The sequence below is a fragment of the Caretta caretta genome, chromosome 1, assembly GCF_965140235.1.
Source record: "Caretta caretta isolate rCarCar2 chromosome 1, rCarCar1.hap1, whole genome shotgun sequence".
Lineage (NCBI taxonomy): Eukaryota > Metazoa > Chordata > Testudines > Cheloniidae > Caretta > Caretta caretta.
Genome location: NC_134206.1, coordinates 120,773,336 through 120,798,620, shown reverse-complemented (window position 1 = coordinate 120,798,620; position 25,285 = coordinate 120,773,336). Strand labels below are relative to the sequence as shown.

Below are 25,285 nucleotides of genomic sequence, written 5' to 3'. Positions count from 1 at the left end.
GTAAAGTGAGAGAGGGGAAATAACTCAAATGGTGAAGTTGCTTGAACTTGCTATTTCTTTGCTTAAAAGCATCCTATCTAGTTGAGATATGGAACCATTTCAGTTTTTGGTTGTCTGTCAAATGCAGCCCAGGTCATCAATGACAGAAAGTTACCATCCTCTGATGACTGATCAGTGACTATATGAACTGAGTTGTCCATCTCTGTCCAAAGTCCATAACCAGCATCCTTTTTAACAGTCTCACCAAAGGTCTGAATGAACATGGAGTTGGAGCTACCCTCATGTTCCTAGAATGGCCCCCCAAAATCAGGTTTGAAGCACATTAGTAGGGTAATCTGAGGAAGTTTGCATTGCTGCTGCCCATCCTGTACTATTTCTGTGGATAAGTAGAGACTGAAATCCTCTAGGAAGGTGAACCACTTTTTAATAGGCATTAAATTCACTTTAGGGATGGAGGGGGATTGTCACTATTGAGTGTTGAAATGTTATCATCCATTATGCAAATTGCTCACTATTGCTGATGCCGTTTTCTCTCTCTGGTTTTTATTGAAGCAGGATCCTTCAGTTACTGTTCTTAATGTTTTCTGTGTTACTGTGTGTTGGCTTTTGTAGGAACCAGAAAAGCAAAAGGGAAAACAAGCCATGCCAGAAAAGCATGAAGGTGAAATATTCCAAATAAAACAGAGAGGGAAAAAACTATCAAATATCAAGAAAGAAATTCCAGCAGATTTGAGATCAAGGTGAGCATAATTATAAGGATCTCCTCCTAGTTAGGAAGGCTTTATGCTTGAAGGGGAAATATATGAAGGTGGAGCTTTCTATGGTCTTCAAGTCTTTGGGCTGCCAGCCTGCTCAGAAAAACCTACCTGTAGCAGCGGCTAACCTTAATGGTCTTCCTTCCTGTTGTTGGAGAATATCTGTTTTATGAATGTAAGGAATCATCTGACAGGAATGCTGTGCATCATTGAGATACATGCTAAATCTTGAGCAGTGAATCAACTGCAATAATGTGACACTTTTGGTAATGAACTTCATGTAGAAAAACAGATATGACCAACATTCCATCAAGTATTGCAATTACGTAATAAAGTACATGGTTCACGCCTGTGGTTGATATGAGGTACTCTCGGTGGAATTATAGTTACAGAATTTTTCCTATTGAGTGTTATAATTATCGTCCGACCAAATTCATGGTCCATTTTGGCCAATTTCGCAGCCAGGGGTTTTTTAAATTGCTCAGTTTCACGCTTTCAGATATTTACCTCTGAAATTTTATGGTGTTGTAACAGGGGTCCTGACGCAAAAAGCGCTCGGGAGGTTGCAAGGCTATTGTAGGGGGACCAAGGGATTGTCATCCACACTTCTACCCTGCTTCGGGGGGGGGGCACTGTCTTTGGAGCTGGGCAGCCAGAGAGCAAAGGCTGCTGGCTGGGTGCCAATCTCTAAAGCCAGTACCATCACCAAAGCAGCGCAGAAGTGAGGGTTACAGGGGAGGGGGAGGGAAAGGGATGGGGAGGGTTACCATAGGTCCTGTTTTTCCCAGCAGTTTCCTGCCCCAGTGGAGAGGCTGACAGCTGGAGCCGCAGCCTCCCCGCGCAGGGTGGGGTGTGAGACAGCTGGAGGGGGGTGGGTGTGTGTGTGTGTGTGTGTGTGAGAGAGAGAGAGAGAGAGCTCCAGCTGCAGCTTGCTTGCACAGGGAAGGGGGAAAGGGATGGGGTGATTGATAACCGGAGTTGTGGAGCTTCCTACAGCCGGGGAGATCCCAGAGGTGGGTCGAAGCAGCCCCTGCAGGGGAAGAGGAAGTCTGAATCCTGGGCCGGGACTAGTGCTGGAGCCCTGCACAGTGTAGGAACCCACAGCTGGGTGCCAGATTTCACTGGGGAGATCATATTTCACAGTCTGGAACACATTTTTTGAACACTGTTAATTTGGTAGGGCCCTACTCACAATTTTTGGATCAGATTCTCAGATCAGTGATCTGGGAAGGCTACGGCTACTTCTTCCTCTTGTCTGGTGCTAGAATGATTTTTACTGTGTCTCTGCATCATCTGTGCTGACAGAGAGGTTTAGTCTTACTACACCCATTTCTTTCCGACACTGCTGACTGGGGAGTTTTATAAAATCACAAATGCCACGCCTCTGAATTGCATAATAGATGGAACGCAGAATATTAATTTATGTGTTCCCCCGGGGGTTGTGGCAAATAAATACTAGACTAGCAGAAATCTAGAGTGAGTGTATACACTGATTTCCTTCAGACTGCTTCTGAAAATGCTGCTAATTGTAGTCTCCCCTCTTTCCTTTACCATGATCACATTTTGTTTGCTTTCCAAATTATAGACAGGTATTTATTAATAAACGTTATGACCGCATCCAAAGACCATACTGAGGATTGTGTTGGGTGAGACTCCCCCCTGCCCTGAAGAGCTTACAGTCTGAATGGTTGGGGATCAAGAATAAAATATACAGGCAAATGAACTTGCTATTGGTTGCAATAGTTTTGTTTTTTAATGTTTAACTGCGAGTCAAGATGGGATGATGGGAGTAGCAGGAATGTTTGAGCTAGTAAGAATAGAAAAAGGAACAGAGGGGAAGAGGGGCAATCACAGCTCATCACCTACCTAGCTGTGACAGTTTTATACCATCAGAAAGCTCCAGTGTGAAAAAAATCAGTGGGTTCTTGAAGTTATGGGTTAATTTAGAGGCCATTATAGGTATATGGGCAGCAGCATAAAAGGTATAAAGATTGAGTTTGGAGCAGGAGACAGATGGGGTGATGAGGCACCCAGGGATTTGGGTGCATGAGAGTGCAATGGGGTGTAGGAGGAGATGAGGACAGAGATGTAGACAAAGGCAGAGTTACAGTTATGGAGAACTTTGAATGGGAGGAGAAGCTTGACATAAACAAGGAAGGCCAATGCAGAAATGTAAAGAGAAGAGGAGACTTAAAGCAACAGGAATAGATGATCTTGGCAGCTGCAATCAGGATGGACTAAAGGCAGGGGAGTAATAAGGCAAGTCAGAGAAGACCAGACTTATATAAAACTACACGGCGTGTATATAAGTGAAACTCTTCTGCAACACTTCACCCAGCAACAAAGAATAAATCTGTGTTCATGTTTTCACTTTAGTTCCTTGGAATTACCATATACTCCCCCACTGGAAAACAAACAGCGCAAAACCTTTTCATCCAAGATGTCTCTTCAGCACATGCTGACAAATGGGTCCAAATCAAGAAACCTCCCGAAAACAAGAGGTACAATATACCAGTTGCTCTTAAACAAATATCTTGGGGTTTGGATTTTTGTTAAATTACACGAATGGTTTCTTAATTTTTCAGTTTTTAGAGTTCTAGCTTCTAGATCTCTGCACAAGGAGAAAGAAGTGCATCTCTTAACGGCTATGGCTTGCTCTGTTTTTTTGTACAGGTCCAAACAATAAGTTAATGGACAGCAGGCCATCAGTACTAGCAAAATTTCTCCCCAGTGGCTCTGGACAGGAATTAGGCAATACCAGCAGTTCAGAAGGGGAAAAAGATTCTCCACCACCAGAGTGGGACTCGGTGCCACTTCACAAAGCAGGCAGCTGTAAGTACAGTTACTGTACAACAGGAGACTACAGTGTTCTGCAAAACAGCAAGGACTGTTCGTTGTGATTCTTCTTTAAATCTTCCCATCTGCCTGCCATACACAATCCTGTTCCTATTTTTTCTGTAGTGGCCCCCATTTTGACAATGTCTAGTGGTAATGTGGAGGTCTGAAAATGAGGGGTAGAACCTTGATTTTTCCACAGTTCTTTAGCAGTGGGCAGAATTGTGCAAAAACTGAGAATTGGCAATGATGGGAAGAATATTAACGTAGCTGATCGTCTGAAAACAGAATGCACCAGTCTTTTGAAATGTGGGCTCTATTTTGTCAGGTCCATTGCAGTTGAGGTTAAAACTAGACAATTTGTATATCCTAGGGAAGCAATAATGAGAATATCTGAAGTAACCAGAGAGTATTTATTAGACGAAACTATTCACTATTAGTACTTGCATTTCAGTAGCAGGCAGAGCCCCCAGTAAGGACCAAGACCAGTTCATGCTCAGTTCTGTACAGACATAATAAAGCAGTCCCTCTCCCAAAACGCTTACTAAAAAGGCTTTACCATTTTCTTCCCCTTCCCTACAGTATAAACCAGCTTTGCCTGAGTCTTTCATCCAAGCTGTACCCCAAAACTGCTTATAGATGTGAATAATACATGATGAGAGTATTCTGGTGGGACCAGGGACAACTTGAAGCCAAATGCTACACCTCAATCATTTGTTATTCAGTCAGGCTTTGAGGGCTGTGTTTGGTTCCAACTGATGACTGATACTTCAGGGCAGGGCTAGAAACCAGAGAAACAATCAAACCTGGCTTTATGCCACGAGTGGAAGGGAGAAAATTGTGAAATGCAGAGTTCCTGCTTGACTCCACTTTCTCAGGAAGATCTTTGTCACTGCTGGCACAGATTGCTTTGGGTATAAACATATGCCTCTTATAGTGATTATAGTAGCATTTGCTGGTTTTCGTTTTTGCCTTCCTGCCCCTATATAGTCATCTTCCCTGGCCTGAGAGTTTGTCACAAAACGTTGGAAGATAATGGGGAGCTCTAGTTCTGTGTAGGTGGAGACCAGAGGTAGGGTGGACATGGTTCCACTTCCTAGGTGTGTAAGAGAGAAGCAGCAGCATTCTGCATTGAGGGAGCAGGCACTAATGAAGACCATAGGAAAAGGTCAGTGTGATAGGAGCTAACTGGCATGGATGAAAATTTCAGCAGAGGTGGAGCTAAGGCAGGGATGTGTAGAGGTGATGATTGTAAGATGTAGATGATGTGGTAGGATAACAGTTTATGGTCGAGTGTGATGCTAAGGCTACAGACAATGGAGGAAAATAGGAGATTTTTAATTGGGGAAATGGAGGCATGTTTAAAGATACACCTTTCTCTACCCATTCCATGCTTTTCAAATGCTGCTTTAACTCGCTTTGTAAATAAACTACCTGCTGCCTTTGCTCCAATTCACTATTCCAAAGGTATACAGCCAAACACGTTCCTATATAGGTCTGATGTGCAGTCCTGCAGCAATTTTAATTAGCAACTATATCAGTATGGGCTTCATGTGCTGCAGTATGCAGCAGTTTTTTCTCTGACAGTTCAGAAATCTCCTCCTGTCGTAGACAAAATCTGGTTCTGGATCTAGCTGTGTTTTTTCTGCATTCATTATTAACCTATACGTGATTTTTTAAAAACAAAGCTTTTAAACAAAGCACTGAGAACTAGAACTGTGGGACAGGTTGACTTGCAAAACTGTTGGAAAACTTCATTTTCACAGAAGTTTGTTCACCTTGTGTTTTAGCAGAAATGATAAACAGCTTTTTCACCTGACTGAAATCTACACAGACTCCGGGGTGGAAGGCCACTACCATGATTTGATAGTTTATTAGCAGAGAATTACAGGCTATAATAAAATTACTTTTTGCTGAAGTTCTGTCACCAGTACAACTCCCAGACAGCTTTCCTCAGCCCAGCTTTTTGTGACATTATATTGGTTGATATTCATTTCACTTAATTCTCCATTTTCTCTCTCTGAAAATTTGATATGAATATTTAATACATAAATATTGTTACATGAATATATTTTGATGTAAACATTTCTATGAGAATACGAGCAGGAGATACAGTACTTCAGAAAGGATGACAGACCTCCTTAAGAGTGGCCCATGTGGTGAAATGAAATACTATGAGACCTTTTTTCCTTGGTTTCCCAGCTACCGACAACCTTTATAAACTGTCTCTGCAAACCCTCAACGCAGATGCTTTCTTGAAACAACGACAGACCTCACCAACTCCTGCCTCTCCATCTCCTCCTCCTGCATCTCTAGCTTTTGTGCCACGGAGCACTTATAGTAGTATTGTGAACAGCAGTTACAGCAAGTAAGTTGAAATCTCTACCTCATGTTAAGCAAGTTTTCAGTCTTTGCAATTATGTGAAGCTCATAGAAACATACAAATTAGAGGTGGAAAAAGAGCTGTTAGGTTATCTAAGTCATCCCCCGCCAGTATATTTCCGTAAAGTATATTTCTTAATGTGTTTTCTCTCCCTTTTAATACTCTTAATGGTAGAGACATTATCTCAAATCTGTGCAGTGCTTTTGAAAGCTTGGGATCCTCCATGTAACACAGATAACTGGGAATCTGATATAAAAATTCTAGCTAATCTTAACTTTACATTTAGTGGAAAAAACTAGAAATATAGTTATAAATCGCCTATATGTCCTAACCATCTGATTATCAAATCAAATGTCAACAATTGCACATAATCTGTTTTTAAAAGCATAGATTATATGGAATTAGCTAATTCTGCTAATTTGTGCTGTTCTGCTGTAGGTTCTTATAAGCATATAGGGGAAATGGTAAACACAAGCTAGAATGGTGTTGCATTTTTCCATAAAGCTATATTTCTATAGCCCCACTGATGCTGATAGCAATGTAGCCATGAAAAATTGATTCCCTCCTGCATTTTCTTTTGATAAAAACATTTTCTGTTGCTACTGAGTGGTGTAATCTCAATATTCCTCCTTATAATTTGAAAAACTTACTGCCCTAAAGTATAAAAATATACATATTTTACTTCCTGGGCACAGTTAATAATCTTTACTGAATCAAAATAATAAATATTTACAAATAAAATTTAAAAATTCAGCAACTAAAGTTAGATTCTCTATCCCTATTGTTGTAGACTCAGACTAAGTAACATTAAAATACAGGGACTTCTCTTAAATTTTTTACTTTTCCCTTATATAAATTCACCTCAATATTTGCAATGTATATCTAGGGAACAGTGAAATACTGAGTTATAGAACATAGTTAATCTTTTAAGTATGACATTTCTGCTCAGATTGATGTAACTTGATTTTTCTCAACATTTGATGGCTAAAATATGGCTGCATATCAACAGTCTTTCTTACCAGCTTAGAGTAGCAAAACTAAACAGGCTTGTTAAATTTTATCCCGTTAGCACTGGCTCAGTCGTCTGCTCATTTAAGAGCACTCAGGGCCTTATCCAGTGCCCATTGAAATCAACTGAAAGACTTGCATTAATTTCAGTGAGGATTGGCAGTGGCTTTTAATCAGTATGATGCTTAAATTTTCCTGCAGTGTGTTTGGGTAGATGTGCTTGTTTTTGTGGGGATTAAAATTATTGAAATGGGATAATGCTGTCCTCTGCTAAACAGTGTTCTGAAATTTAGTTTGTCTGGAAGTTGTAATTCTAAGTAGTTAATTAAAAATAATTATTATCATATGTCTACGAGCACTAGTCCTGGACCAGGACTCCATTGTGCTAGGTGCTGTACAGACACAAAACAAAAACTGTCCCTGCCTTGAAGAGCCTAAGTATACAGTCTTGTGGCATCTAAGTATAAGATGAGATATCAAATGGATACAGAGAGACAGACTGGCAAGTACAAGAACACAATGGTACCACATTGGTCAGCCTGATAGGCAGTGGGCTCTACACATCAACCAACTATTACATTTTTTGTAGGCAATCATGTCAAAGGAGAGTTTGAAGGAGGATAATGAGGTAGCTTTTCAGATATTTACAGGGAGCTCCTCCAAGAGTGAGGTGCAGTATGGAAGAAAGCACAAAGTCTGAAGATGTAAGTGGCCAGTAGAGGTAGTTGCTGACTAGAGGCAGGAGTCAACATTTCAATACTGAATGAGAGGTCATAGGTAGTAGCGTGGGAATAGGCTTTGAAAACCTTTGAAAATGAAGACAAGAAGCTTAGGTTTGGTGTGAATGAACAGGGGGAGCCACTGGAGAGATTCAAAGAGAAGGGTGACATAATCAAAGCAACAGGCCCTTAATATCATCTTTAATCAGCCTTCTGAGTGGATATCAGTAAGGCAAGACTGCATATTTTCAAGGCCAGAGAGAGAGATGTTGCAGTAATTAGGATGAGAGCATGGATGACAGCTTTAGCTGTGTGGAGGGCTTCTGGTCCTCCTCAACAATCTCCAAGACAGGATGACACATTCGAGGACCAGGAATGGAGACCTGACAAGGAAGCTACTCCACAGTCTAATATTTCTTCTTCCTCTCTGAATGAAGCTGAAATCTCATGTTTACTATTTCAGACAGTTTCAAGATCTGATAGTTCCTATTAGAAGTAGTGCAGAAGATACAGCACAAATTGGTTGACATATTGCATACATTGTCATCAGCACGGGGAGCCCTCCCTGTAAGCCGAGTATTTTATAGAACCTACCCAGTCCGTCTGGCAGACTCCTGCTACTGCTCCCCCACCCCCAACAACTAAAAGACCAAACAAAAGGTATTATGTCCCAGCTGAGGGATGGGAGTTTTTATTTCCCCTGCCCCCACCGTTGTTCCACCCCCGCTGAGTTCTTCAGTCATGGGCAACAACATTCAAAGATTACTCCCTGTGACCTTTTGGGGCACAGGCAATTCTGGAAAATTACAGTCACGTTAATTATACAATGATTAGCTTTTATTGAACATCTACCACAAGAGCAGTTTCTCAGGATTTCCATGTGACGTCCACAACATGGTAAGGGACCTCCTTTTCAATGGTCTAAAGTTGTTCAGGGACACCACAGATGATTTGCTGCATACTTTGAAGGAATCCAGAGCTTGTCTTCATTCGCTGGGCATATGTCCCCCTGCAGATAAAAGGTTTACTCTATATCAGATGGTGCAGATCACATCCTTTTCAGTTCTACACTTTCCATAGACCATCAGAACCACCTAGAAAAAAGCCCAGCTTTCAAAAGGGAAGATCTTCATCTGCTACGGCAACCTTGAGTCAGCAGTCGACAAAGGCCAAATGTTCCTTTTTACTTTTCTGTTGAGAGCCATAAATACTCCTGCGATCCAGACCTGTTGCTGCGCCCCATCAAACTTTCTACATTATGGGGATTCTGTTTTCCATTTTCATACTTCATGAGAGCAGATTACCTCCAACCGATGGTTTTGGAGGTTATAACATCAGGACATACCATTCATTTCTGCTCCGTGCCCCCTTTCCACCCTCTTCTCTGTCCCTTTTCAGGGACCCCTCTCACAAACCTCTTCTGAAACAAGAGGTTCAGTTCCTTCTCTGTTTAGGAGCAATGGAACCAGTTCCCACTCAACACAAGAGAAGAGGGCTTTGTTCCAAGGACGACTTGGTTACCAAAAAAGAAAGGCAAATGGCAACTGATTTTAGATCTACAGATGCAGAATACCTTTGTCAAGGTATAGAAATTAAAGATGGTGACACTCAGCCATCATTCCGTCTCTGGACCAGGGGACTGCTTTGTGACCTTGACTGTTAGGAGATGTATTTTCGTATTGCGATACACCCATCTCACAAGAAATGTCTTCACTTCATGGTGAGGCAGAACCACTACCAGCATCATGTCCTTTCTTTCAGAGTAGCTACTGCTCCAGGCTGTTTACAAAAGTCATGGAAATGGTGGCTGCACAACTTCATCAGTGGGGAGTAATGGTCTTCCCTTGCCTCGACGACTGGCTTATCAAGGGACGCTTCTACACAGATGTCATATTGGCAGTTTTTTCAGGGTTACTACTATTCAACAACCTTGGTCTCCAGCTGAGCTTCATGAAGTCCTCCCTCCTACCAGTACAAAGGATAGAGTTTATAGGGGTCATTCTTGACCCCACCACAGCCAGAACTCATCTCCAAATGGCAGGTTCTTCACTGTGTCACTTCTGATGGTGCACCTTTTGATCAGTCCTCAAGTCACTGCCAGATTATGCTTGCAACATCTTGGGCATAGGGCAGTGTGTACCTTTGTCATGCTGCATGCTCATCTGCACCTCCATTGCTTGCAAGCCTGGTTCAGGTCAGTGTATACAACCTAACTGGGACAGTCTAAACAAGCTGCTCTCTATCCCCTGTCATATTCTGGTTTCCATCAAATGGTGGAAGAATCTGGACAAAGCGTATTTGGAGGTCCCATTCAACCACCACTCGCACAAAAGTTTCCTGTGTGTCCCTCCCTGGATGGGAAGCTCATCTCCAGGACCACACTATCCAGGGCAGATGGACTACCCAAGAGTCCACATTGCATATCAGTGTTCTGGAACTCAGAGTTGTCAGATATGCCTGTGTACACTTTCTACCCATGATCCAAAGACAATCCATCCACATAATGACAGACAAGAGGGCAAGCATGTAATATATGAATTCACAAGGGGGGGGGGGGGCGAGAGCCCCTACTCTCTTCACAGAGGTCATGAGATTATGGAACTGGTGCATAGCCCACAATATCCTGATCTTGGCAGTCAACCTACCTGGTCTCTGAAACACCACAGCTGACAACCTCAGCAGGCACTTCACTCAACATCACAAGTGGGAACTAAACAAATCTATACTCAAGCAGATATTTCTTCCCTAAGGATTTCCAAAAATCTCTTTCCCACCTAAGCCAGTTGGAAATGGGTGTAGTTCTATTTCAGGAGAAGCTTGGGACACCTTTCTCCTCTCCTGGGCGAAGAATCTCTTATACGAATTTCCTTTGCTGCTGCTGATTCTCAGGTTGTTATACAAAATCAAGCAGGACAAAGCCACGATCATCTTGAATGCACCAATCTGGCCAAGACAGGTTTGGTTTCCTCACTTTCTTTGCCTGACCTCCCAACCAGCCATCGGTCTTCCACTGACACCCAGTCTTCTCACACAGGACTTGGAGAATGTCCTTTGTAGCACTGACCTGAACCTGCTGCAGCTCAAGGTCTACTACCAGAAAAACTTACCTTACTTTCAGAAATAGAAAAGGTTTTACCACTGGTGTACTCACCATAATTTGTCTCCTGTTGATTAATTCTGAAGAAAGAAGGCCTTTTTTGAGTTTCATTAAAATTCACATAGCTGCCATCACAGCATTCCATTCTTCCGTGCAAACCTTCTCGGTATTTGCTTACTCTGCAACGTTGAGATTTATCAAGGAGCTATTAGACCTCTTCCCAAATGTTAGACACTCTACTCCCACCTGGGACTTAAAGATAGTTCTCAATGCTTTGATGAAGCCGCACTTTGAACCATTAGCAACCTGTTCACTTCTGAACCTCTCTGTGAAAACTGCATTTCTAGTGGTTATTACCTCTGCCCAAAAGGCTGGAGAAACTGTGAGTCTCATATGGAGGGTCAACCATTTCCATCTTTGTCAAAGGTAAAGTTTCTCTTTGACCATATTCACACTTTTTACCCAAGGTTACTTTAGATTTTCATATCAATCAATTCATCTCCCAATAGTCTATTGTAAGCCTCATCAGTCAAGACAGGAAGCTGGCCTTTATACCTTAGATGTTCCCTGAGATTTTGTGTTTATTGCCAGCAGAGCTAAAGGGGTTCCAGTGATTACCTACATGCTCTCTAAGTTTCTGATTGCATGCTCTTTTGTTATGCAGTTGCTAATGTACTCTGCCTGCTTAAGGTCATCGCTCATTCTACCAGATTGTATTGCATGTCTGTGGTCCTGCTAAACATGTCCTTTTACAGAAATATGCAAGGTTGCTGCATGGGCTTGGATCCACACTTCCTCAAGATGACATACCTTGGTCGATGCTTCCTGGGCAGACACTGCCTTGGCCTTAGACTGAGTTCCAAACCCCCCATGTCCTTCAGGGGGTGGTATTAAAGAGTTACCGCAAGTGGAGCACATGTAGCAACACAGCTCTGAGAGGTTACTGGAGTTCTTTGAGATGGGTGTCCTTATGGGTGCTTCACTACGTGCTCTCTTTCCGCTCTGCTTTGGAGTCACCATCTTGGGGCTTTGCAATGAAGAAGGAACTGAGGGAAGTTTTTGGGAACAATGATCTGTGGAGCATATGCAGGGGCCAAATGGGCACTGACACCAAAAATCTCAAGAAGAACTCCAGGAACTGTACAAGGAAAATAATCTCTCCTGGAGTGGTGTGTACCTAGAATAGATTTGTTCACTTTGCCTGTCTGCAAAGTTACTGGTTTTCTGCACACGGCATTGAGTGGAGCACATGGAGAATAAATGTCTTCTGTGCCTAGTGGAAGTTGGGGTGTTGATGTACATTTCCCTCATTAACTGTAGTAGTAAAGGACCCGATCAGCTCATGAGAGAGAGCAACTGGCTTGTCACATGTAAACTCTGAACCTTACTACAGCCCAGCTCAGGATAGCATGGCTCCTAAGGCGATAGAGATGTGCCTAAGCATGTGTCTGAAGTTCTGTCTGCTCAGGAGTCTTCCAGAAAAGCAAACCAATGAAAGGAGGGAGAGCCTATTTGACTTTCTTCTCCTGTCTTAGTATGTCCTACAGATCTCATCCGTAAAATACATTTCACAGCCATTTCAACTTCATAGCCATATAGAAAATAGACCAGTTCCTCTGCAGCCCAAAGTCATCAGTCTCATGAAGGACTTCATTGCATTTAAAACCTTCCACTGAAAAGTCCCAGGTGTTGTAAGATATTAATGTGGTATTTAGGAAGCTACTAAAACATCCCCTTGAGTCACTGGATACTTGGGATGTTAAGGCACCTAAATTCCTTTCAAAGGCAGTGCTTAAATTCCACCTTAATTAAATCAGTTATCCAGCCGACGTTCTTCCTCTGCCTTTATGTCCTTCCCAACAAGGCTATTCTACTAAAAACTAAACATAAACAGGTCCTGAAGTTTTCATATGTAGTGAAACTTAAAAGCCCTTAGAAAGCCCTTAAGTTTTCTGTTTCATTTTAACCTAATACCGTAGGTTATGCTGTTTCCAGAAGCCAGGGTCAAATGGGTGGCTGCATCTCGTATTTTTGTTCCTTAGCAGACTTGTAACTTTATACACGTGGCATGATTAGTCAGAGAGGAGTGCATGCACGTGCCACCAGCATCTCATAATCATTTAAGTGTGAGATTTGGAGGACAGCTTGCGTGCTTCTGTGAGATGTTACTGCATGGCCTATCTCACAGCAAGCTTGTAAACTTGGCCCATCAGTGCTACAGAAATTCTCTGAACTAGGTCTCCTGCTCCACAGTAGCTTTATTTTCTAGGATAACTTTCTCTCTCAATGTTTTTATCCCTCCATTAAGTAACTTCTAAGATAGGTTCATCTGAATAAAGCTCATTCCTACCTTGCAGTATATTTGCTTCTGCTTGTACTTGTAATTTTTCTGTTCATACAGGTATGTTTACTTCTAAAAAATTTGAGACAAATATTTTGGAAATATTTTAGAGAAATACTCTGGAAATTAAGTCTCCAAGAGTGGGGACCTATTTCAGCTGGCACCTTTTGAAAATAAAATTACTTCCCTTGTAATGTTTGCTGAAGACAGAAGGATATATTAGATCATTGCTCCACTGAGCACCTCCCCTCAGAGCCCAAAATTCTGTAGTCCATTTGATTTTTCAAAATCTGTACGTCTCCACCTTTTGCTTACAAAGCAGCTAATGGCAAGAGGTACTAGGATTTAGAAATGGTTGCATTGCAGGGGCAGAACATGACACCTCCTGCTGGAACCATTAGGTTTAGAATTCTAAGCTACAGAAAGTTTATTCCCTCAAAGCTAGAAGCATGGACCCAAATCTGATTATCTTTTGAAACCTGTATATTCAGAGAAAAAGAATTACAAGTAATGTTTCCATTCATCTACCTTTGTCCCCCACCCCAAATCCTAACTCTAGTTCATCCTCCATATCCTGTAGGAATCCAGCCCTTCTTGCCTTTATTTTCTAGGTCCTGCCTAACCAAACTTTTCTTCCAGATTAAGAAAACTAATGTGTTTCCTCTAGATCTCAGCAATGCTGCTGCTTGGAGCCTCTATGTTTGTAATCACTCAATAGTAATTCCTTTGCTTCATTATGTAGTCAAATTATTGACATCTGATTGTTCTAGTCACAGATCTAAATGTCAACAGGATAATAAAAAACTGGGCTTTGGGAACTAGTGTGGTTATTATATTCTGGCCAAAACGGTCAGTAAGTGTTTATGCAATAACTTTATATCATTGCAAAGCCAGTTAAATACTAGTCCTGAGAACTTCCTTTTTTAGTAATGTGCTGAATCCCAACATTTTACCCTTTTTTTTCCCCCCTCCCGCCAGTGAAACAAAAAGCAAGCCCCTTCATGGTATCAAACACAAGTTGGCAAAGACAGCCTCTCTCCCTGGCAGGAACGGAAATCCCACCTTTGCTGCTGTAGCTGCAGGTTACGACAAGAGCCCAGGTAATGGAACTGTTTTGGAGTAATACCTATTGCTGCACAGTGTTGGATGATGTTCTTGTACCATTTCATTGCTTTACTCAGTTTGAATTCATTGTTGCAGGTGGTAGTGGGTTAGCAAAGGTTTCACCAAATAAAGCAGATGTTTCTGGCAATATCAGCATTTCTCACACACCTGTTGACAGCGATGGCTCTGACAGGTAACTAATACACTTCTAGAAACCATCCCCCCATTCCCTCAACATCCCTATACAAATGTTAGGGAATACACATGAAGTCAACGGAGGCATTCTCTGCATGGGTAGGAGGAGCTCATTCTGGTTCCTAGAAGGGATGGTTTTATTGAAAATTTGAGAGATTTCAGGATATCAGAAGATGACCTTCTAAACATGAGTATCATTAGCAAGTCCAAGGTTCAGAACTACGGTAACTCCTCACTTAACGTTGTCCTGGTTAACATTGTTTCGTTGTTACCATGCTGATCAATTCGGGAACGTGCTCGTTTAAAGTTGCGCAATGCTCCCTTGTAACATTGTTTGGCAGCCGCCTGCTTTGTCCACTGCTTGCAGGATTCTCTGGAAGAGCAGCCCCTCCTTGTGGGGATTAGAACCGGGGGCACCCCCCCCATCAGCTCCCCTAAATTCCCGGTAAGGTCTGTGGCTTGGCAGCTGCCCAGCAGCAGTTCAGGTGTCCCTCCCCCCACTGCCGTGCTGCTTCTGCCCTGCCCTCTGCCTTGGCGCTGCTCCCGGGAGCTTCCTGCTTGCTGAGGGTGTGGGGGAGAGGGGTGCTGATGTCACGATGTCTCCCTGTTCCTGCCCCCCTCTGTACCCCCTCTCCACAAAGTGGAGGAGGGGACAGTCACAGGGTTCGAGGACAGGGGGAGCTTGCAGGAAGCTGTTGCTTCCTGCCTGATCTGCTTAAAAGGGCAACGTACTTGAAGTGGGGTCAGCAAACTTAAAGGGTCAATGCACATCTCTCTCTCTCTCTCTCTCTCTCTCTCTCTCTGGCACACACCCCTCAGTGCTTTGGAAAGTCAGCACCTGTGCAGCTGTGCATGTGCTGTCAGGAGGAGGGAGTGGTGCGCTCCAGCTGGATAGCGTGGGTTCATCAGCATGTTCAGTTTTTGCAGAGAAGTGTTTGCAGCTACTGCCCTGCACCTCTCGTGTTTCCTCCCTGCTGCCTCGTAGAGTGTGAGGGCTACATTAACAACAGCGTATTAATCCTTGAGGGCTCAGCCGGGTGCTAGTTCATCATTTAGCAGCAAGGCATTCCCTGGGAAATATCCCACCCTCTTACTCCGCCACCTCAACCAAGCTTTACAATCATTCATTGCAGTGTACAGTATCAAACTGTCTAAAACTTGTACTGTAGATGTATATAATGTCTTTTGTCTGGCCAAAAAAAATTCCCTGGAATCTAACCCCCCCCCCCATTTACATTAATTCTTATGGGGAAATTGGATTCACTTAACATGGTTTCGCATAAAGTTGCATTTTTCAGGAACATAACTACAACGTTAAGTGAGGAGTTACTGTATATGGGTGACTTGGAAGTAGGGGAAAGTGTCCTTCATGCCATCTGATTCTTATCCTTTCTTTAACTCTTTTTCCCTTTGCGAGACAATTCTATCTTTGTCCCCATCCAAACAATAGGGAACCCACACGGTTTCTCAGCATTTTGAGAAGCATGCACTAGGTTCACCTGATGTAGCCTATAGGTGGAATTTCTGACCACAGAGCAGAGGAACCAAGTGCAATGCTCTTCCTCTCCGAATTTAACCTTGAGGGCAGGAATGGTGACTGCATTTCCCAATGCTGAGGGCAATGGGCAAGAGGAGAGAATGAGCTCTGAGGGTGGATGTTATTGATCCCAGTTAACCTCTCTGCTTGTCAAACTACAAACTTAGTAATTGAATGGCTTTCTTTTAAGGGATCTCTCAAATAATTTAGAACCTAGACTTGACCTGTCTGGCAGAGAATTTCTCCTAGATTGTGACACCAAAAACTTCTGAGAAATTGAGTGAAAGAGCTATTGTCAAATGTGCACTTGTTATAACAATTAACTAATCTGCTTTATTTCCAGAGAGGTTTATCTCTCATAAGACAGGTGCCAATAGAAAAGTAAGCAAAAAGGCTAATTGAAATACTTAGGGACAAATAAGAGAAATGTAAATTAACTAAGTGCAATAATGATGAGTTAAATTTTTTTAAAAACTATGTTAAAATAGTTGGTCACTTCAGTTCTCTTTACACTTGGTATCCTATTTTGACTTGAACTTCCTAACAATATATCTGTCTGTTCCACACAATGTTTATATGTATAGCACTAAGTTGTTATCATTAGTAATACCATTTCAGTGTTAACTTTTGTGTATTGTTCCTCCCCCTGTATGTTTAGTTCTGGTTTGTGGAGTCCCATCAGCAACCCTAGCAGCCCTGACTTCACACCCCTCAATTCATTCTCAGCCTTTGGAAATTCTTTCAACTTAACTGGAGGTGAGCTTTTTAACACTAAAATTAGTAAATAATAAACAGTGGACTGTGAAAAATTCTTCATTCCTTTCTCCATATTGGAAAAAATAAAAATAGTTCTTCAGTTTTTTTGTTTAAGGGGAAGGAGGAGTCTGTACAACAGTTCTCAACCAGGGATATGCATAATCCAAGGGTGCACAGAGGTCTTCCAGGGGGTACCTCCGCTCATCTGGATATTTGACCAGTTTTACAATAAGCTACATAAAAAGCACAAGCAAAGTCAGTACAAACTAAAATTTCATACAGTGACTTGTTTATGCCACTCAGTATATACTATACACAGAAATGTAAGTACAATATTTATATTCCAATTGATTTTTTATAATTATATGGTATAAATGAGAAAGTAAGACATTTTTCAGTAATAGCGTGCTTTGACACTTGTATCTTTTTGTCTGATTTTGTAACCAAGTAGTTTTTAAGTGAGGTGAAACTTGGGGTACACAAGATAAATCAGATTCCTGAAAGGGGTACAAGTAGTCTGGAAAGGTTGAGAGCCACTGGTCTAATATCTAAACCCAGAAGAAATAGTTAGCAATTTATTTTGATATTACTTATGTGCTGAAACTGTAGCAACAGTAACATTCTGGTTTTGACTGTCCTAAAGTGGACAAAGAAAGGCAACAGATGTTGGCTGCTTCACTTGGTTAGGAACAGAGAGTAGGCTGAGATTATACTCTTATTTGAAGCTGACCATTTCAAACAGTTTTCTGCTGTGAGGCTTTATGAGGTCTCAGATTTATGCCACTGGGTCTTGCTATGTTGGATTGACTTCTCATTTGGTAGTATGATGCTTCTTTTGAGTGACTGAGAGGAAATGCTGCTTCCAAAAATACTAGTTAACAGACTAGTGGAAGATCAACAGCAAGGTAACTAGCAATGGGAAGTTTTTTCTAAACTACATGTGTCAGTATTCAGATTGCCAAAGCTGCGGGATGTAAAAACTGTATAAAATAACACCTGCTCTAGGGAAGATAGATAAGGAGCTTCTGTTCTCCTTGTCTCCGAACAAAAGAACAGGAGGACTTTCAATGAAACCAAACGGTAGAAATTTCAAAGTTGATAAAAAGAAACACTTTACATTCAATTCATAATTAGATTGTGGAACTCTGAATCCTACTAAATGATTGATGCCACAAAATGTCATTGAGGCAAAATGGGATTGGAAGTTTATTTGGATAACAAGACTATGCAGAGTTATAGCAGGTAATGGAAACAGTGTTTTGGAACAGATACAGGGCTCATGCTTCAGGTTTTAAATCCGTCTCAAGCTATTGGGGATCAGGGTAAGACCAGATGAGATCATACCTGCCTACTGTGGGGTTTTTGCACCTTCCTCCCAATCACTTAGTGTTGGCCACTTTCAGAAATGATACTGGACAAGATGGACTGTGGGTCTTATCCAGTATGGCAGTTCTGACATTCTTTTATAGCAGTGAAAAACCTGGTCTATTACAGCTGTAACGGAGAAGGTAATGCTGCAAATGTGATCCCTGAGACCTTGTTTCATCATCTTACCCTGTTCCATCTCTGGGATTTATTCTTTATTATTCATTAAGAATTCCCGACATAAACTTGCCAACATCATTGTGTTTGTAAGTGGGGGAGGGGTCAAGGGATCCCAATTCCTGGCACTGAGTTAATATCCAGTTCTGCAGCAAGCATTGAAGAGGGGTTAAACCATATGTAGTGTGTATGTAACTTTTTCTCTAAGTATGATCTTGGTTCCAGTAAGATGTCAGCTGTGGACTACAAGCTTCCAGGATTACACCGGATAAGTTTTTCAGCTATTCCCCTATCTGGCACATCAGATAGGATCTGTACTTTCCTGTTACATGAGCTTTCTCTATTTTTCTATCTTTGTGTCTCCCCCTCTGTATTGGTATCCACTACACTGTGGAAAATATAATATTGTGTTTAAAATATCAGGGGAAATGTGAAGGGTTCATGTTTGTTTTCTTTCCTTTTTAGAGGTTTTCAGCAAACTTGGTCTCCCTCGATCTGCTTATGGCCAGGATATGCAGCGAAACTGGAGTGAAGTTAGTAACATCCCTTCATCCATCTGGGACTCTTCAGCTACAGGTCCTGTACCCTCCTGGCCAACAAATTCAGGTTCCCCAACTCACACAACTGCAGTAAGTACACAGGTTATATAATCTTTTATTAATCTTTTTGCCACGTGACGTCAGTAGTATCTAATCTTTTTTAATTGGATGAACTTTCAGCACCACTCAGTCTTCAACTGAGGGGTTGACAAGGAAGAACATAATCACTATTTTACATAGTCAAAATAAAATAGCTGTTGAATAAAAAAAATGATTAAAATCATATGGGTGCTGTAAAAAACAATGAAAAACATCGGCTCACCTGCAGATAGATCAGCGTACGTTGCTTTATACAAAATACTTGTCTTAGGGCCAGTCTTACAGCAATGGTGCAAGCACCTGGAGTGTTTATAAAATCACTTATTTGGTACCCAAGCACTTCCAGCATTGCACATACACACCCATAGTGCTGCTATCTATCCTACGCCGAAAGCCAGGAGCATTAGCTCTATCCCCTGTAAAGCTACTCCTTCCACTTTCAGGAACAATTAAGAGCAGCCAAGGTGACATTTGGCAGATTTTGATTCCATTTGGTAGCCCCACTATTATCCCAACCTATAAATCACTACAGTCCAAGACGCATGATGTTTTCATACCCACTCTTCAAGAGTCACAGATTTTCCTAATGCTGCAGCTTAAAAACAAAGGCCATAAATACAGAGAAAGAAATTGGAAACTGAAGGGTAGATTCTTCGCTGACCTTTGACTTTAACAACCCAGGTCTTGCATATAGCTAGCTAGAGAGAAGAATGGATCCTACATTCAGACAGATAGTGGTAGCTCCGCCCTCTCATCCTCACACTCCATATTTTACTCATTTAATATGAAGACTCTGACATTCAGGACAGCAATGGGGAAGGGTTTTTGTTGAACTGTCTCATCACACACTTTTCTCTTACTACAGTTAGCACTTACAGTGTACAGGAAAATTAGTTTGTGTACAGTTTCCTCCCCATTTCAATGCAGCGTTGACCTCATATAAGAGTTTAGGTGGTGTAATGCACACCCTTTGTTGCTAAACCTTAACTCTTTTGTTTAACTCACCATTTTAGTGACATGGGAGAGATTATAAGAGTGTCACTTTGATACCACTTCAGCATCCTCTGCAACTACTACCTAAATCACTTCTCAGTAGCTTCCTTTTGCTGGTGCATAGTTAGTTTTGCATTAGTTTCCAACAAGTTTTGACTCCTCCAGTCCTTGGGGGGTAGGGGGGAATTGCAGAAATGAAGATTAAATATTCAAGGTGAAAATCTTGAGATTCAAAATCCAGGTTGTTACTACTTAATTTTCCAAAATGAGTTTTAATTTTTGCCCTCAAATGCAGAATTCATTGGTATGTAATTGTTTAACATACGGAAACGTATCAGGCTTTTATCTAAGCATTAGAAAGCTCAGGTGATGTTGAAGTCCAGTGCATCTGACAATTTCATAACTAAACATGTCTGAGTGAAAGGAAACATTAGTTGGAAAGCTGTCAGACAATGGGTAATGACTAAGACTGTTAGTTACAGTTATAAACCTGTTAATACAGCATTAATTTTTTTGTACTGCAGTCGATCCTTGGCAATCCCAGTGGCCTGTGGTCTACCACCACTCCATTCAGCAGTTCTATTTGGTCAAGTAACCTCAACAGCACCCTTCCCTTCACCACTCCGGCAAATACATTATCTGGTATTGACCTCATGGGTAGTGAAAACTCCCCCGCTCCTCCTCCATCTACTGCTGCCAGTGTTACTAACCCGACTGAAGACATGGGACAGACCTATAATCCATGGCGAATTTGGAGCCCTACAATTGGAAGAAGAAGCTCAGATCCTTGGTCTAACACTCACTATCCTCATGAAAACTGAAATTAGGCTATACAAAGGGACTTTTATCCAGATCATGATACAATTCTGAATATGCCATTTTTGAAACATCATTTTCAGGCTATTTATTACCATTGCTTTTTTCTTCCCTTTTTGCAACAAAGTTATGAACCAGTCATGCTTTCATCACTTTCTCCTTTTAAAGTCTATCGTGCAATTATGATAGCGTGAGGTCTCAGTTAAGCTTGAAAAAGTCAGTGTGGTGACAAACCAAACTTCAGCTAAGATTTGTAAATCGGAACAATTTTCATGGGTTTCATATTTTATCATCTGCCATTCTTTATTTGGGAGACTATTTGAATTAGAAAATGGTCCCAGCATGCAGCAATTTTATCAAAGTACCAGGTTTTGGTTTTTAATTTTTTTTCCAGTATTATGCTCCAAAATCTAATTTTTTAAAAAAAGCACCTTGTGCTAAAAATGCAGAGTATTTTTTTAAAATAAGGCTGTCTTTGTTAACACAGGTTCTAAGAATGTAAAAACATGAAGAGCAAAAATGGCTGAATGTAAGAGGATTCATTCTGTTAAGACAGCGTACACTTTGTGCTGTTTGTACATTTGTAAACCTGAATGCATTTTTAAGTTGAACTGAAATGCACATAGCCAAGACTTGTGGAAAAAACAAGATACCCCGTGCATTTCTTACAGATACAACTTTGGGTTGTACTTTAAAATAAAAAATGCTTTTTTTTTTCAAAAATTGTCTATTGTATTTCTGTGCTCCAGGCTCTGCAGATGTGCATATGTACAGATCTGTTTAGCCATAATGGCTTCAAGGCAATTTTCATTCTGTGCAAGTGGGCTTTATGAGCTGGAACCCCACTGCACATGAAACACCTTCCATTGCAAGCTGCGGTTTTCAGAGGAACTGTAGTGGTGCAGGTCACCTTTATGGAGGTGTGCTCTCTAGAAGAACACTGTGTAAAAGCACCTACTGAGTGTAAACTTTCTTTTGAAGGCCAGCTGCGGTAAAGTTTGCTAGAAACAGGCTTGGTGGCAGTGGCTACACCTCTAGTCTGGTAATGCTGCTCTTCCTGTCAGTCGCTAGACAATAATACTAGGCACATTGTCTCCTCCAAAGCTGTGTGTGTTGGGCTTGCAGATCAAGTTCACCCCTATGCTTTGATAGTGCCCTTTGCCAGCAGTAAATCAAGTAGGTTCTTAGTGCTTCCTGGGGATAAGAGCTGCAGAAGGCAGCAAAAGATACACTTGATTTTGTTTTCACTCCCTCATGGTGTGCTCTCTGCAGAGTAATCTCTCCAACAACTGCTTGTACAACGTAGAGAAGGGAGACTATCTCTGCTACTCAGTGCTTCCCCAGCAGGAGCAGTAAAGCAGACAAGAAGGGCATTACTATCAGCTGTTCTTGCTGCCTCTGGACAAAGCTAGAGCTATGAATTTCTGGAAAAGGAACTTTAGAAATGCAGGAGAGGAATACAAGAAAACCTGGAAATTCCTGGATTGTAGAGTCCAGGCTGACAGCTAGATCTTTGAGTTCACCAACCATTCTTTATATACTGTGTTCCATTACCTTTTGGTAACTAGACTGAACCATTTACAAGACAGCCTGTCACCAGCTCTCTATTTGCATGCTGTGGACAAGAGCCACTAACATGTCCTAGCATGTTTTCTCTCAGCCATCCTCCAGCTTTTCCCAGAAGAAAGGGAGCAACAAAACATCTGTATTAAGCACAGGGAGGTGATTAAAGCAGAATAGGTGCTACCTTTTTCCAGCAGGCCTTTGTAAGAAGGTATCAGCTGATTCAATAATGAGCCTCCATCTACAATGGCTTTTAACAAAGTTTATCTATTAACTATACAAAATATCAAAAGCCTAGATTTATTTTGACTTTATCTGGCTAAAGCACCTCAAATGCTAGATGTGACATCAGGAAAATTATTCTGCTGCTTTAAAGGACTGCCACCCTCAGGGGCTCTGCTTCTTCATGTTATACAAACAGAGCTCTTGAGTTTTGGTCCTCAGACATGAGCCCTTCTCTGTTCTATTCCAAATGCCTCCGTTCCCTCTAGTTTCTACCCAAGCAGGAAGTGAGAAGACTCTAAAGCAAGAGCTCCCACCCAAACTCCAACTATACACAGCAGCAAGTGTGCATCTGCAGAAGTCACAACAGACCTTAAGAAACAAAAGTATAGGCAATTTTACCTTCTTGACAGACCAGATTCACAAGGTTCCTACTCCTGGAGAGTAAAAAATCTGAGGAATCTTAGCCACGGGTATTTGTAGTAAGTCATGGATAGGTCACGGGCAGTAAACAAAAATTCATAGCCTGTGACCTGCCCATGACTTTTTTACTAAAAATACCTGTGACTAAACCTTGGGCAGGGAGGAGCTGTCAGGGGCTCCTAGGCAGCAGAGGGGCACAAGTGCCAGCTGCCATAGCGCCCATTGGCCAGGAATCACAGCCAATGGGAGCTGCAGAACTATGCCAGTGGGAGCCCCCCACCCCTAGCCCTGATCCCCGTCCCACACACCCAAACTGCTGCTGCTGGACCGGGGGCTACCCAGCTCAGGCAGCCCCTGAGCCAGCACCAGCTGCTGCAGAAGTCACAGAGGTCACGGAAAGTCACAGAATCCATGACATCCGTGACAGACTCAGCCTTACTTATGTTCCATTCCATCAGCTGACTCAGGTTCAGAACTGCACAAGGGCTTATATCTTTGGTCATCTGTCTGCTTTTGGATCTGAGACTTGAAAGCGGGAAACATGTCAATGGTATCTAGAAGTCTTTTCTTTAAAGGAGGCTATTGCCAATTAAACCTGAAGTATAGCAAAGCTTTTGGATGTACTGATATGACCCTAAACTGAGAAGTACCACTAGCGCAGTGGTTCTCAACCTGTGGCCTATGCGCCATCCTCAGGGCCATATAGGTAGTATTGGATGTGGCCCACCATGGTAAATTGGTTGAGAACCACTGCACGAGAGTTTTGGGAGCTGGGCGTGAAATAAGAGATTCAACCTGAAAAAATGCAAGTTATTGTAAAACAGCTATAGGATATTCTAATCTAGAGGTGGGCAAGCAAGGAATGCCCAAAGAAGCAAAGGAATTTTCGGCTACCTGTAACTGCCTCAGAGCTACCACCCTCTTTCTGCATGGCCCTGGAGAGAATACCTGAAATACTGCACTCCATTCTAGGCCTCTCCACTGCAGAAATGTCAACAAGTTTGGAGAGAAGGCAGAGTTTGTTCAAATTGTTCCTTAATCAAGCAAATTAAGAACAAAGCACTTGACCAAATGACAGTAAGTGGGGAATATAAATCACAAAGTTTGCATGTAACGTAGAGAAATGGCCTACAAAGTTACACATGGATGAAACGGAGCAGAAGTTTCCCATTGCTATAGATGAAACAAAGTGCTTTAGAAGCTTATAGTGCAAGAAGCATTGGGCCTGGGCCTGCCCAGGATGACCTAACTCACAGCTTTGCTTCCTAGAGAAAGTTTTCACTTGAACTTTACCTTCCCTAATTGCCAAATAGTATAAACCTGCATATAAGTGTTGGAGAGAGTTCGTGGTATTCCCTCAATAGTCATGTACTAAGGTTGTAGTATGCTATACAGCTCTTGCTGCTGCAACTGCTGTTGTCTAAATAATGCTACCAACCACTGTGGGTAGGCAATTTTCTTAAGTATTTTCTCTCCCTTTTTGCTTCTTGCTTCTCAAACAATGCTCCTTCCTGCTTTCTAGGTATTTAACCCTGTGCACCTAGTTTATATAAGCAGGCTTGACTACAAATGAGAGTACCAATTCCTACTCCAACCCAAGAAGTGGCACCCTATTGTGAGCAAGGGCAGCAGTTGGATGGATGTAGAAGCGTGATCTGCTCTGTCCTCTTAAGGAAGCTAGCTGCTATTATACACACAGATCTGTGTGTGCCCAGTACCCAAGGAAGGCACATGATATACACTTAAAACAAGTATTAAATTATTTTCTCATTGGAGAGCACAACCACCCTTTCATTCCAAACCTTCACTGAGCTAAGGTGTAGTCAAACAAATACTTGAACAGGTATCTATACAAAAAACCCTCCCCCCCCCCCCCCCCATCTGCACAGCCCAAACTCTGTTTTAGCCCCTAGCATAGACCTGAGCCATTTCTGAGTTTTAAGCCACCATGTTTTGTACTTTTAAGCCTGGGACAGCTGTGCCAGAGCTGCTCTTCAGTACTTATGCTAAGTTTTATACAGGCTGCAAATCGCTCAAAGGAGCAGGACAGCTGCCTGAATCATGAAGGTGCTGCGAAGCACAGGCCAGGTACCCCATGCAAATGCAGGAAGAAGTGATGAGATAGGAGGATGCTTGGTAACAAATCCTACACCAGCTTTATGACCACATCTATGAAGCATCCGGGGCCTGTGTGCACTTGCATCTCTGCTAGCTACCTTGCTGGCCCAGAAACTCATTAGCCTGCTAAATAATTGACTGAAGGCACTTTAAAATTTGCTTACAGCAAAACTGACCCATCTGTTTTAACTGAGCAGCATAAGGCACCAGCCAAAGCCCAAATGCTTGGCAGATGCCATT

The 25,285-nt window shown here is 42.0% G+C and overlaps 1 protein-coding gene across 2 annotated transcripts in view; it reads left to right on the top strand.

Annotated features, from left to right (window-relative positions):
- TMEM131 (transmembrane protein 131) overlaps window positions 1-21,442 on the top strand; it is a 185,657-nt gene extending 164,215 nt beyond the window's left edge. Inside the window, exons 33-41 of one of the 2 annotated variants that reach the window (XM_048858428.2) lie at window positions 613-740; window positions 3,132-3,256; window positions 3,429-3,587; window positions 5,793-5,958; window positions 14,117-14,238; window positions 14,339-14,435; window positions 16,633-16,730; window positions 18,738-18,901; window positions 20,428-21,442. In XM_048858428.2, the coding sequence (XP_048714385.1) occupies window positions 613-740; window positions 3,132-3,256; window positions 3,429-3,587; window positions 5,793-5,958; window positions 14,117-14,238; window positions 14,339-14,435; window positions 16,633-16,730; window positions 18,738-18,901; window positions 20,428-20,724 (1,356 nt within the window). In that variant the 3' untranslated portion in view covers window positions 20,725-21,442. The remainder of the gene's footprint in view (window positions 1-612; window positions 741-3,131; window positions 3,257-3,428; window positions 3,588-5,792; window positions 5,959-14,116; window positions 14,239-14,338; window positions 14,436-16,632; window positions 16,731-18,737; window positions 18,902-20,427) is intronic. The other variant, XM_048858431.2, reaches the window with a different exon arrangement.
- The last annotated feature ends 3,843 nt before the right edge of the window (window positions 21,443-25,285 follow it).